The 14036-nt window shown below is 36.2% G+C and overlaps 1 protein-coding gene across 1 annotated transcript in view; it reads left to right on the forward strand.

Moving 5' to 3' along the window:
• The window catches only part of glis2b (GLIS family zinc finger 2b), a 39336-nt gene that overhangs the window by 16314 nt on the left and 8986 nt on the right, over positions 1-14036 (forward strand). The window contains exon 3 of the mRNA XM_039774553.1: positions 13580-13816. Coding sequence (XP_039630487.1) covers positions 13580-13816 — 237 coding nt within the window. The remainder of the gene's footprint in view (positions 1-13579; positions 13817-14036) is intronic.

Genomic DNA, 14036 nt, shown 5'->3' on the forward strand with positions numbered 1-14036 from the left:
ACATTTATTAAAAACTTCAGTCCTCAAGTCTGTTTACTTCATTTCATTAATTAATATTGTCAACTGTAAATTGACAGGAATATAATATTTATTTTTAAAGTTAAAGACCCAGAAAACCAAACAGTTGCTGTTATCTGTCAAAATATTTTAGTCTTGTTTTACCTAATTTCTTGACTCTGTCTTCAAAAATAATATTTTTTCTTTCCTCAATCATGGTATATTTTTAATATTGTGCTATTGGGATGATAGAGAAATAGTCAAATAAGACAGATAGGTAGATGATAGGAAGAACTTTATTTGTTCCTGGGGAAAAGTTTCCTTTCTAATGTCTCAAAAGTCTGCAATCTGGCCTGATGTGTAACCTGTACTCCTTAAACCTACTCCACCTCTTAATTCCCTGATCCTTTGCAGTTGTTATGTCTTTACCAATAAAACTTTGCTTTAGATAAATATCCGAAGTCCACACATTCATCCAAAGGTAGTTAGTCCGTAACAGACAAAAGCTTATTTTTAGTTTTTATTTTTCTGCAAAGTGGTTGTGCTTTTAATGGCATGTTAATCATTAAAGTTGGTTATTCCAGTAAGCTGTTTTCAATGTGTATAGGCCTTACTATAAACTAATCTGCTGCTGTTGCAGGCAGTGTTGCTTTAAAAAAAAGTATGTGTTTGAATTGTAAACTCATTAAGTTTTGAGGCTTTGCAAATAACTGTGAGTGACCCTCATCAAGCTTTAAATCATAAATGTTTTAAAAAATAAAGTTCTTAATGGATTATTTGTCTGTGCTTTGTGAGTATATTTTTCCTTTTTAACTGCATTTGTATCTGTCAGTCCTTGAAAACTTTTCTACTTACTGTTTTTAGAGGCCCTAATCAAGCCAGTATGCAAGACTGGAGTGAATTCTTGTTGGACAGGAATGCCAGTTAGTGTCTGGATGGTGGGCGTAGCAAGCTGCAAGATGAAAGACTTCCAGTGACGAGGAGGAGCCATCTGCTCAGCTGAGCATGCTGACAGCAAAGCAGCTTTGGTGGGGTAGAGTGGGGGGAGTAGCTGTGCTTGCATCAGTTCAGCAGTGGTGACCTTGACTTGCAGCCAGGTTTTTACCCAGTAGAGGAAAACTTTCTTTTCTGCATTTGAAGCCTAGGGCTGTAAGACTGAGCAGTAGCCGTCCTCCGTCGAGCAGTGAATACTTGATTTAATTACAAGATTTTAGATTTTTGTCTAAGGTCTGTTTTTCTGAAGTTGGCTATTTGTTGAGTTAAGATGCATTTTTACCACAGCAGCAGTATTCAAGCACTTTAGAAAGCTGATACCTTAAACTAATTATATACTGCCAATGTGTTTCCGCTCAAGAAAGTCTAAGGCTTAAACAAATATACTGAAAAGCACATGTGTTGGGAATCTGAATTAATAATGTAATTCTTAAGACAGTAGGAATGCAACAAGCCCATTGTTCAGAATGTGACGATTGTGTTTGTGATGAAGAAAACAAATGTTTGTGTTAGAGCGCTGTCTTTTATTTTCTTCTTCTAAGAAATTTTTAAATCTTTGCATTTTTGGCGAAACATTTCCATTTTCTTTTAAATTTAACCTTTTCTGTTCAGTTTTTTCACTGTTTATTGTATCCAAATGTTGATGATTACCAATGTGCAGTACAGAAACAGGTGCAAACATTGAATGCCAAAGTCAAAAGGTGGTGATGTGTTAGAACATATTGGTCAGATATGGAAGCAAGAATTTCACTGTGCCCTGTACACAGGAATGTACCACTGCTACGTCTACTACTAAAACTACTGAAAGGGGGGCAGTTACCTTAGTGCCATATCCACTGTGATGTTTCTCTGAAGCGTTTCTTAACAAGCAGGCAAGTAATAATGACAGTAAATTAGCTGCCGTCTTTTTCTCGCTCACTGTTTCTTTGCACTTGTGTCTGCACAACTCTTTGCCAGTCATCAGCATTTGGATACAATTAAGAGATCATGCTCTGCAGAAAAGGGTAAATTACAAAGAAAACACCAGAAGAGATGTATGAAGAAGAGAGAAGAGATTTATGAATTTCCAGGAAATATACATAGGACAGACAACTAAACAGTGAGACTAGAGGAAGAATGTCATCCTGTTTGTGAAATTGGTTGGAATAAAAAGTCACAGCCACAATGGTCCCCTGGGACTGGACTTGAAAACCACTGGTTTCAACAGTTTTCAGCTGCTAGTTTTTGCAAGTGTTTTTTTTTTTCCGATCATTAGTGTCCTCTTCACCATGTCCGTATGGTACAGGTTGCATCTAACATAAAGGCGCCACAGTGACTCATAAATCTGTGCTCTGCTTTCTTAAACGAGACTTCTGCTACTTCATTAAACTTTTTGATCTCCTCAGTTTATAACATAGCAAGATATGTGAAGAAAAGCACCTTATGACCTTTGTCCCTAGGCTTTTTACCTTATCTTTTTGATAGAACTGACAGCATACCCTTACCTATGCTACAATTTCATTCAACCTTAGCTGTGGACTGAGGCTTGTCCATATATCTGAGGAGGTCCCCTACTTGTGAAAAAAAGAAGGAAACATTTTGCATGAGGCTCCCTGTTGGTTGTACAATTAATCTCCTATCCCTCTTTCATGTGCTAGGTGTACAGGTGACCACCATAATCTGCTGGGATTCCCCAGTCCCACACTTTTTGTCAAGGGTATGAGAGTCACTTTGCCACTTAGAATTGTTAAATATGGCTAACTCTGTGGTTGATGCCCCTGCAGATTGTGCACTGATTTTTCCTGTGGTTATCGTGTGGTAGGTGCGGCAATGCTCTATCAGTGCATGCTCCCAACCTAGCACTACATGCAACAGTGATCCTCCTGTGTTTGCCTTTTTGCGGTAGATGACAGTACAGATATTTAAAAGTGCCCCCTTGAAAGCGCATATGGACGATTTGTTGTGTTTCTTTATTGCATTGCAGGCCAGCTAAGTCTTCTTCCTACTCAAGTTCAACAGCCCTTATCTTAGGGAGCTGGAGTAGTTGGCATCTCTTGTTGGATGTAAGCTTCCAGGTATCAATAAGCAGTGAATCCAAATAGCTAATAGGACTTGTATAATACTTGTGGCCTTAAAATGATTTGGGGTGAAACCATTCAATATTTTAAGAATTTAAAATATACATTAATCTGTAGAATTTAATTTAGACCAGTGCTTGGTCTCCTTCTTTCTTTTTCCGTCTCTCTCCCAGAACCCATTTCTGCTACTGATTACAGTTTCACATGACTTATACAGTGTAGCCGTATTAGACCAGATGCTTTTAAGGCCTTTCGTGGGGCCTATATATGTGGTGGAGTAACTTTAGGATGCTTCTAGGCCTTTACTCACTTGCCTACATTATATTAGCTATGTCCAACAATATGACTTGGAATACTGGATTGAAATGATTCATTCACCCCCATTCCACCACCACCGCCACCTTGAATTTCTCTTTTAGATGCCAACTTGCCTTTTGTGGAGGTGTTGGGGTGGTTGGATCCCTGTAATTCCCAGAATTTATTATTTACCTGGTATCCTTTTCTGATATATTTTAAACTCTTTCTGGTTTTAATAATGTGGAGATTATCATATCAATCTTCTGTGTTACCAACTGTTTCAACTTTATCCGCATCACATGCTTATGTGCTGCAGGTGAGGCCATTATCTACAGAATCAACAACAACTATCTATCTAATGCGATTAATTTAACAGCCAAAAACTATTCCAAAAAGAAGAAAAAAAAAAAAAAACAGTAAAATCGGTGCATAGCCCATTAGTGGAAACCAAACGTCAAATTTTAGGTGAAGACACTGCAGATGAGAAAACAGTCTTCTAATCTTTTATGAGATACGTACAACACAACAGCAGTTCCATTTATTTATGACTGCATGCATTTTACATTTTGAATGTCAGTCCTTCTGCAATTTAATATGTCAGTGTTTCCTTGCAATTATTAGATGATTGTATTGGTGATTTTATATGTACACAGAGGCTGCAGCTCTCATCATGTACTCACTTGAGATGATTACGATGATGATAATGAAGTCACCTTAATAAGAAATAGACCACTGGCTTATAGACAGACAAACATTTTAAAGACGGATAGAATCAGCTACTTTTAAATGAACTGGTTAATCTCAATTGTCTTACAATGTATGATTCTGTTGTGTGAATGTGAATGTACTTCCAAGCCTGATCCTAATCAAGTGGGTTACTGGTATTCTCTCCAGAAAATAATTTGCTATAATTTAATTGTTGCTGTAAAAGCTGCTTATGTTTCAGTCATAATGATAAAAACGAAACGGTGTGGGCTCTACCTGTGAAAATCTGAGACGCAGCCTATAGAGATGAATCATGAGGATATATTGGACAGGAGGGCACATTATGCCATTTTGCCTTGCTTGTGTCTGAAATATTATTATTATTTGCATTTACATATCGCTTTTCTGACTACTCAATGACAAGTTGTTTTGCTTTTTAGGCAGGTCTCAGTGGTGTGTGCTTTTGAAAGGGTTAAGCTTGCAAAGTATGTTAAAGCCTTCAGGTTCCAGAGTGTTTTTAACTTTTGTTTAGCTGAACCTACTTGTGTTGGTGTATTTATATTTTTCTTTTAGACAGGTTCATAAACTGACAAGGGGAGCACAGAAATTGGATACCTAAACAGATATAATAGTTCTGTGGTGTCATGCTGACTGCAGCTTATTGGAAATATGTGAAAATAAATACAACTTTAATTTGTAATTCTGCATATTACTTCCTTACTGTATTTAAGTTAAAAAGAGCAGGTGTAATAGCACTAATATCTGCAGGAAACCAGTTTTGATATTTATTTTAGAAAAAGATTTTTTGAATTTCTATTCCTTTACTTTGTTTAAACCAGTTCTGCATACCACATCCTTGCCTGCTGCTTTAGACTCCAAAAACTAACTGAAGCAGTAATATGGCAGCAGTAGCAGTGACAATGTTGATCGCAGTGTCGCAGCACTTCTGATTGTCTACTTTTTAGAGAAACAACAGCATGTTTACCACAAGAGCAAATTAACTTTTAGTCTTTCCAGTTTTAGGTAAACCTCTTTTACTTTGCTATCCTGGCCCTGTGGTTTCTGAAAAACACAACAGAGCTTAGCAATAAGTATTTTTATAATTAGCCTCTGCACAAACAGTATCAATTGTCTGAGAATCTGGTGTCTGTTGCCGTTAGATGTTCTTGTGCCACAGCAGACTTTGTTGTTGCCTCTGCGTTGGACGACTGCATAATGGAACACTGCCATGAAAAGAATTGAAATAATAAAGCAGCCTTGAAAAGCGGTCAGATGAAATGATTCCAAGAAGGTCATATTTTTCCACTTGCAGGCAGCGGATGCTGAGATGCTGGCCTCTTTGCCTGCCTTAAACTCGTTCTGGTTTAGTCACACAAGGAATTCTGTCTATTGCGATGTGCTCATACTGTGTCACAAGCAACGTTGCAGGGGTAATTAAGCACTTTGGGAGGAGTGCAAGCTCTGCGGTGTACTGAGTCTTCCAGAATGCTGGGGGAAGCTGTTCCAACAAAGGAAGTAATCATGGATGTGTCTACTGCAAACTCTTGGCTGGAGTTCTTTATAACTCCCACAGGCCTCCTTAAATCCCTCCTCCCTCATTCAAGCAGTGGGGCAGGTAGCCTTCAGATACTGAGAAAGCTGCAGCTTTCATGCTCTGTCCTCCCCTCCTCTTGGACTCTGAATTCCTCTGTGTCACTGATTCTTGGCTCCATGCCATCAGCAGCAAGGTAAGTCAGCTTGCTCCTCTATGCCAGCCGGCTGCACTCTGCTCTTAACAAATTCGCTGGCGTTTTTCTGTGCTGTTTAACGTATGTTGCTCAGAAACTATTTTCCCTGCTCCTGCTTCATTCCGAATACATTTGCCTTCTACAACAAATAAAGAGTACTGCTGCCGAACCACTTGGTTGGATGAAAAGGGGACAGCAGTGTGAAGTGTGAAAGGCAAAGAGCAGGAAAGAAAGAGAAGAGGGGAAGCTGTTGAGGCCCATCCCTGCTTTAGTGGAAATTGAGGTTTCCTGTTTGACATTTCTCTGCCTTTTCATCGGCACTGAGAAAGAATCTGGCCATTCAGATGTCTCGCCACAGACTGGAGGTGGGAGGGTTCACAGAGTGGGGAGGTGGAATTTTTAAATTTATTTATTTATTTATTTATTTTACTGTGTTTGTGTGTGCCTGCCTGCCTGTCAGAGCAGCACTTTGAGATTTGGCCGTATGCCCTACTTGGCCAAGAGAGGCCTGCAAAAGGTCTAGTGTCTTCTTGTGACCATTCTCAGCCAAATAAAAAAATAAATTCTTTAAGTTTAAGGAGTGAATAGCAGTTAATGAACTAGGCGCACCAGAGTGGCATTCTTTTGAAGGCATTATCAATGAATTAACTGATTTAATTAAAATACAAGCATTTTGATATTCGTCTATACAAGTATTTTGTTTTTGACATACATTTATTTAACATTGGTCTGAGCATCCTTAACATTAAACACAACTCTCTGCTCACTTTAGAAGTATTATTTTCACTTAGTTAAACATATTCTTCCAAGTGTATCGCAACAAAAATGTTAAATACATTTAAGTGTCTTCGTTCAGGGGCAACTGGGTGACAGACAATTCAGCGAAAAGACAACTTGGCGAAAATACAAGTGGGTGACAGACAACTCGGCGGCATCCTTTACCAGTTAGGTAATAGTTAGGTTCAAAGAGATTTTTTTAATGATATTTAAATGACAACGTAGGGTAACGGAAAATACACAGAATCTCCTGCTTTATGAGAGTCCCAATACGTTGAGTGTAAAGATATTCATTAAGCCGTACTCGCAGGTCACCATTTGTATTCTAAATATTGTTATCATATGATTACAATCAATACAACTTATATAAAGGATTAACAATTTTGGTTGCAGAAGATAATGTAACAGAGAGTTTGTTCCATCTGCAGAATAAAGTTCGTTCGCCAATTATATAAATTTGTTTTCAACATTATAAATCACGTTGTCATTTAAATATAATTAAAAAATCTCTTTGAACCCAACTATTACCTAACTGGTAAAGGATGTCGCCGAGTTGCATTTTGCCAAGTTGTTTCTCTGCCGAATTGTCTTTTGTCAACTTGTCTTTTCGCGTTGACCATCGCCCAGTTGCCACCTAACCAAGTATCTTTTACATATTTTCAGAAATTCTGCTTTTGGTTAATTGTGCAGAATATAATATAATATATATATATAATATATCTATATAATATAATATATATATATATATATATATATATATATATATATATATATATATAACTAGACATTAAGCCCGTTACAATAACGGGTGCTAGAACAGTAGTGCTTAAACATTAGTAGGAACAGTCCATATTAAATGGCAAGGGACCATGTATGTGGCTGTAATATTCGTCACTGTATTGTGTGCTTTTAATTTTCTCTGTCAGTAATACTAGTTTGTATTTCCGTAAAATGCCTGTAATTTTCTTTGACAGTAATACAGTGGAACCTCGGTTCAAGACCATAATTTGTTCCAAAAGTCTGGATGTAACCCGATTTGGTCGTGAACCAAAGTAATTTCCCCCATAGGATTGTATGTAAATACAATTAATCTGTTCCAGACCGTATAAACTGTATGTAAATATATATTTAAGTTTTTATGCACAAATATAGTTAATTATACCATCACACGTGAGAGACACACACACACGCATGCGCGCGCGCGCCTCTGTGTCTCTGTGTGTGTGTGTCTCTCTCTCTCTCTCTTGCCTGTGTGTGTGTCTGTCTCTCGCGCGCCTGTGTGTGTCTGTCTGTCTGTCTCTCGCGCGCCTGTGTGTGTGTCTGTCTGTCTTTCGCACGCCTTTGTGTGTGTCTGTCTCGAGCGAGCCTGTGTGTTCGCATCTGTGTGTGTGTCTCTCTCTCTGCACAGGGAATACACAGGAAGAGACTGAACACGTGCCGTGTGGCCCCGCGCATGCGCACTTCACCAGAAGACACACACGCACGGACACCTGGATGCACACAGGGGTTTTATTAAAGAGGATATTATAGGTATATTTCTTGTGGCCGCTGGACTTGAAACCAAAAGTTTTTTGTGTGCTAAACAGCAAGTCCACCTGACTGTACATTTTTAATAGCTTTGCTTTGTGATAATTGGGGAAAAAAAGATTTGGATGTAGAATACAGCTTGGCTAATAGGTGTTCATTTTCAGCGCAAGAAACTTAACTTTTGGCAAGGACTGAGCTGCTCTACAGATTGATGGGAGTTGCTGTAAAGAGCTCCTTTGTCACAAGAGCAACCTTTCAGTTTTTTTGAAATAAACAAGTGGTTCCTTAAAGGCTTAATACACAAAAAAGTATTGAAACAGATTTGTGTTTATTTTTTTCTGATATCTACATGAAGTGCATTTTGACTAGCTTTTGAAAAAGTGTATCCCAAAGCAATTTGTCCTTCATTCATTTTTTCTTTGTGCCTAAGAAGACCCTGTACTTGGGACATGTTTTGCAAAGTATATAAAGTGATTTTTAAAGAATTATCAGTGTAAAGACTTTTCTAACTAGTTTATGCATATTTATCCATGGCCCTCGAGTCCACACTGCAAGAAGCTTCATGGAGAATAATTTATAGGCCATCTATTCTACACCTTTGTGTAGGTGTGCCCTCAATTTAGAGCGCTACAACAGTTTTACCACAAACAAGCCATTCATGCTCAACAAAGTTTGACTATCTACCCTATTGACCAAATTTATCCAAAATAGTACTAAGTGGAGTTTTGAGTGTTGTCTACCACACTACTTGGTAAATTATTCTATGAGAGTTATTCTCAGAATGAAGAAAAACCTTCAGACGTTTGTGTGTAATTTGCCCTTAACAAGATTCTATCTGTATTCCCATGTTCTTTATGAATAATTCATTTTAAAGTAACAGCTGGTATCTACTATACTAATTTATTTCACAATTTTAAACATTTAAATTATGTTGCCTCCTAATCTCCGTTTACTTAAACTGAAAACATTCAGTTGCTTTGATCCTTCCTCATAGCTTATACTTTTCAATTTTAGAGTCGGCCTAGTAGCTGTTCTCTGGACTGTTTATAGCACTACCTTGTCTTTTTTGTGATATGGGGACCAAAACTGCACACAGTATTCAAGATTTCTCACAAATGTGTTATATATCTAAGTCCCTTGACTTGTACAACGCACATCAGGCTATATTACGTAACATCCTATCTTATTTCTTAACCGCTTCTGTACCCTTTCTGGATATAGGTAGTGAAGAGTTCATCTTTACTACTAAGTCCTTCTCTTAAGATATATTCTCAAGTTTCAAACCTCTCATTGTATATTCAAATCTAACATTTTTACTTCTTATTTAACTACATTAAACTTCATCTGCTACAAATTTGTCCAAGTCTGAATTCTGTCCAGTTTAAGCCATGCTGATTTGTGTGATTTTAGTGTATATGCCATTCCAACTACACTGTAAAAAATAATGTGTTAAAATTGCTTAAAAAAAAAATAAGGCAACAAATTACAAGCAATATTTTGAGTACATTTAAAATACTGCACCTTTGAGTAAACTTAATTTATTAATTTACTCAAATTTACCTAAAATAAATGAGTTTGATTAAATATAAGTAGTGGCAAAAAAGGTTTTATTTTACTCCGAATTTCATTTGAATTACAGTACTCAAAAAAAAAAAAAAAGTAACAGTGCAATGCTGGACAGTAATGACTGTATAACAAATACATGCTAAAATTCCATATATCTTTATTTATTTGAACATACACAGATAGTCACAACAACGGAGTTATATTTTCAAAGGAAAATTAAATCAAATGTCTGAGGATAATTTTTACTGAATTACTGACATTCAAATGTCAATGAAAATTTTCTTTTCTTTTTTTAAACTTTCATCAAAAAGTATATCTTAATCAAATAATGTCCCAGGAATTAGTGGTGAACAGGAAGGAAATGTAGAGAGTGAAAGAGTGAAATCCTGAGGCAGATGGCGCTCTTCAAACGCTTCCTGCATTTACGCCAACATATCCGCTTAAACGAATGGCTGCATTTTCCATTACTTTTCCGTATGCGATAGCGAAAATCCTGAAATAAAGTAGGACGTAGAAAATCAAACATCGCTAAATAAATCACAGTGTTAAAAATTAACCAGAAAAAACATTACCTATGTAGACCACTAATTAAATAAGAGGTCAAATAATACCGTGACAGTTAGGCAAACGTCTTTTTATGTTGTTTATAGGTCGTAGTTTAGGACAAACGCCATAGCGTTCTCAAACTTAGCTCAAAGTGTCATTTTCTTTTTCTGTGTAAAATAAAAGTTTTAAACGATAAAAAAATATATGAACTTACGTAAATATCCGAGAAATGTGCTTGCTTTTTAAAGCAAACCAAAGTGGTAGGTTGTTAGAAAGACGCTACCTTACTCGCCATGTTTCCCACATGAAGGGAAAGGTTTCATGAAAACAACAAATGCTTATGTCTGTAACTGTATGAAATGAAATACTAGCTACTCATTACAGAATTAATATGCTTTATACTTACACATTCGTAGTAAAATAGCTCTTATTATGGATAAACGTTACAGCGGAATGCGTTGTTGTAAAGACCAAGAAATCGATGTGAGAGGAAGTGCCGTGTCATTAAATTTAACTTTTAACTTAAATGTGTTCAATTCACAGTATAGTTTTTTTTCTTAGAATGAGTTATAAGAAATGTTTACATTTTAAGAAAAATAATAAGTTAACATTATTCTTAATTTTTTTTAATTAGAATTAAATAGTCAATAATAAGGGTAAAACCCATTTGTATTAATTAATGATTATTTTGCGTATAGTTAGCCATTTTTTTCACACATGCAAGATTTATTTTTTACAGTGTAGTTAAAAATCATCTACAAACTTAACCAACTTGTTATTTGTATTCTTCACATAATCATTTATATAAAATGTGTATTAAAAGTAGCAGTGGCCCAAATTAATCACTGCGGGACATCCCTTTTAACGTCACACTAGGCTGACCCGCCTTTTAAGTTGACCACTTCTTAAGGCAATTCAATATGTAGATCAATTTGATATTTTATACAAACTCATTAATTTGGTTATATTGCATTTGAGCGGTATTACTTTAATGCTCGTAGTTTCTGTCATTTTTGTGATGAAATTTAAACTTTATTTCTATATTGAGGTCGAGGCATTTGTACTCCATCAACATTAATTATTTCCAGAGACATAATTTTGTCTGTTTTTCCAGCGCATCGCGCACAAAAGCAAGGGAACGATGGGAGCACCAGAACTCTGCTCACATCATGTCACTTCGTACCGCAAGCTGCAAGTAGTAAGTCTGTGATAAGCGGAATACCGCTACGCTTTCCACTCACGGGACGGAAGGACAATCCCGCCCGCATTTATATAGTAAGAAAGAAGAAGAAGATATCGCACAGTCTGGAGTAGAAAATCATCTTTTACCTGGAAAAACGAAACTACAAATCCCATCATGCATTGCAAAATGGACGGGCGTGTGTGAAACTCCGTGCCTGTGTAGCACTCACGGGATGGAAGGACAATCCCGACCGCTTTTATATTTAGATAGATAGATAGATAATTAAAAAGGAAAAAAAAAACACTTCTGGTGTTTAAACCAGTTCTGCACCTATCCACACGGTATTGTCTTGCACTCCTGCTTCATTTAGTTTGACAAGCCTCTAATATGTCATCTTGTATAAAGCTTTATGAGAATCAAGATAGGAAATATCATATGCACCTCTCTGATCATATTTTTGTTGCTTCCTCAAGAAATCTTAGCATAACAGTGAAACATGACTTTTACTTTTGAACCCATGTTGACTGTTCATTAATACACCTGTTTGTGACATGTAGTGCACAGGCTTTTCCCTAATAATTGCTTCTATTAATTTAATTGTAATACATGTTAAGCTTAGTGGCTTATGGTTACTAGGATCAGCTCAATCAGTGTTTTTTTATATAATTAGACAACACCTGTCATCTTAAAGTCTTAAGGAATTTCTTTTGTGTGCTGTGATTTTGTAAATTATGCATTTACATGTTTATATGCCTCCTTAAGTATTCCAGGATAATTGTTAATCTCGCTTGGGTGATTTGTTTGAATTTAGCCTTTTTAATCTAAGCAGCAATTTTCTCTCTACAATTTCTAAAATCACTAACTACCTGATTAATAGTTCCCGTAATGGCTTCTTCACACTTAAAAATTAAAAAAAATGCAAATTTAATTTAATATTCCATTTTGTTTATACTTCAAAATGTATTTTGATATTTCAGCTTACCCTTTCTTATTGCTATACTCTATTTCCTCCTTGTCCATTTTGTACTCTTAAAATACTAAAAGATGTGTCCAAGTACAGTCTTACTGGTGGTTACCAATTCTATAAAAGATCCCATCATGTTATGTCATGAGAATTGTAAGACAACTTATCTTGAGAAATTTTGAGTTGTGCGGCAATGTCACCAGTAGTCTGTCAATAGTTTTTACTCACAATTTGTTATACGGCACAGGTGTTTTCTTTAGTTTATATAATTGCTAGATAAGTAATTTTGTTATCCGATCCAAAAGATTCTCAACACTGCAGCTAGGTACTTGGTGCTGTGACATCAGCAGTGTTTCAGTTGATGATTTACCAAAAAGTAGGTTTGGGGAGTCTTTTTCTTTGCCGATGCTTTATGCTCTCGATTTTACTAAAACACCTGAAAGCATGATTGACCGGCCAAATGGTGGGCACTATAACTAGAGCTGTTATACCATTGCTATAAAACATGTGTGCAGCAATCTCTTACGACCTCAGTAGCTTTACATGCCAATCTGTCTTAGACTGTACCTTGTAAAACAGGATGGAAATGGTTACAGGAAAGGGCAGTTAATTTAAACTTAACAAAGGCTATTCCCATTTCAGATATTAATTGGATATTAACAAATGTTTGGATATTATGGTAAAATGCCTGGACATTTTTTTCCATTTTAGGTTGTTCACTATTTAGCCAGTTTCAGATTATAGTAAAATATTCGACTTTAATACCTTACTGCTTGTTTGGCATTGCTCAGCACGCATTTGAAGCAAAAGGATTATTCTTTCAAATTTCATTCTTGCTAAATGCTAGCAATAAGCCAACTTATACTCTTTCAAGTAGAATTGTTGACAATATTTTTAAATTGATACTTTATTTTGTTAGCAGCCAGTTAATCAGGAGACATTTAAAGGATTCATCAGTTTAGCTTACGCTATGACTGATGACTGTAAGACTTACTAGAAACACATTGCTAGGAACTTTTTAAGCAGCACTATGTTATAGTATAACAACCGCAATTTGATATTTGTGCAGACTAGAGTTTTTAGACCTTGGGGGAAACGTATGAAGATTTTGTTATGTAGATGTATATTCTAGATTTTATATTGTTTTATTGTTAGAACGCTAAACAGAACTTGATCTAAAAATGTTAATGACAATTATTTTCCATCCCTGTCTTTGATTGTTGCTCTTCTATCTGTACAGCTGGACTTCCTGGGTACAGACCCAAGCATTTCCAAGCACTGCTTTGTGCCACAGAGATGCTATCCCTAGATGAGCCACTGGACTTGAAACTGACCTTATCAAAGGTGAAGGAGACCAGAGAAAGGACCATCAAGGAGCCCAGCGCAGGAACTGATAACACTAGATCGTGCCAGCTAAAGAGAACTGAAGATGATGTTGCAGTGACTATCCCATCCCTTCCTGCAACCTCAGATGCAGGTTTGCTTTAGTTTGATAAGCTTTGTTTTGAAATAATCAGTTAAACAGTGGGTTTACTGAATGATTAGTGCCTTTTTAAATCTTTCTTCTTAATAGTTTCATAAGAAAGAAAAAACAAATCCTCAAAAAAAGATGTCTTAAGTCCATATATTTAATGATAGATGTTAAGAAAATATTTAACTGGAAATAGATGATTAGATAAAGCAATCTAATAATGCTT

This window comes from Polypterus senegalus, chromosome 13, assembly GCF_016835505.1.
Source record: "Polypterus senegalus isolate Bchr_013 chromosome 13, ASM1683550v1, whole genome shotgun sequence".
Taxonomy (NCBI): domain Eukaryota; kingdom Metazoa; phylum Chordata; class Cladistia; order Polypteriformes; family Polypteridae; genus Polypterus; species Polypterus senegalus.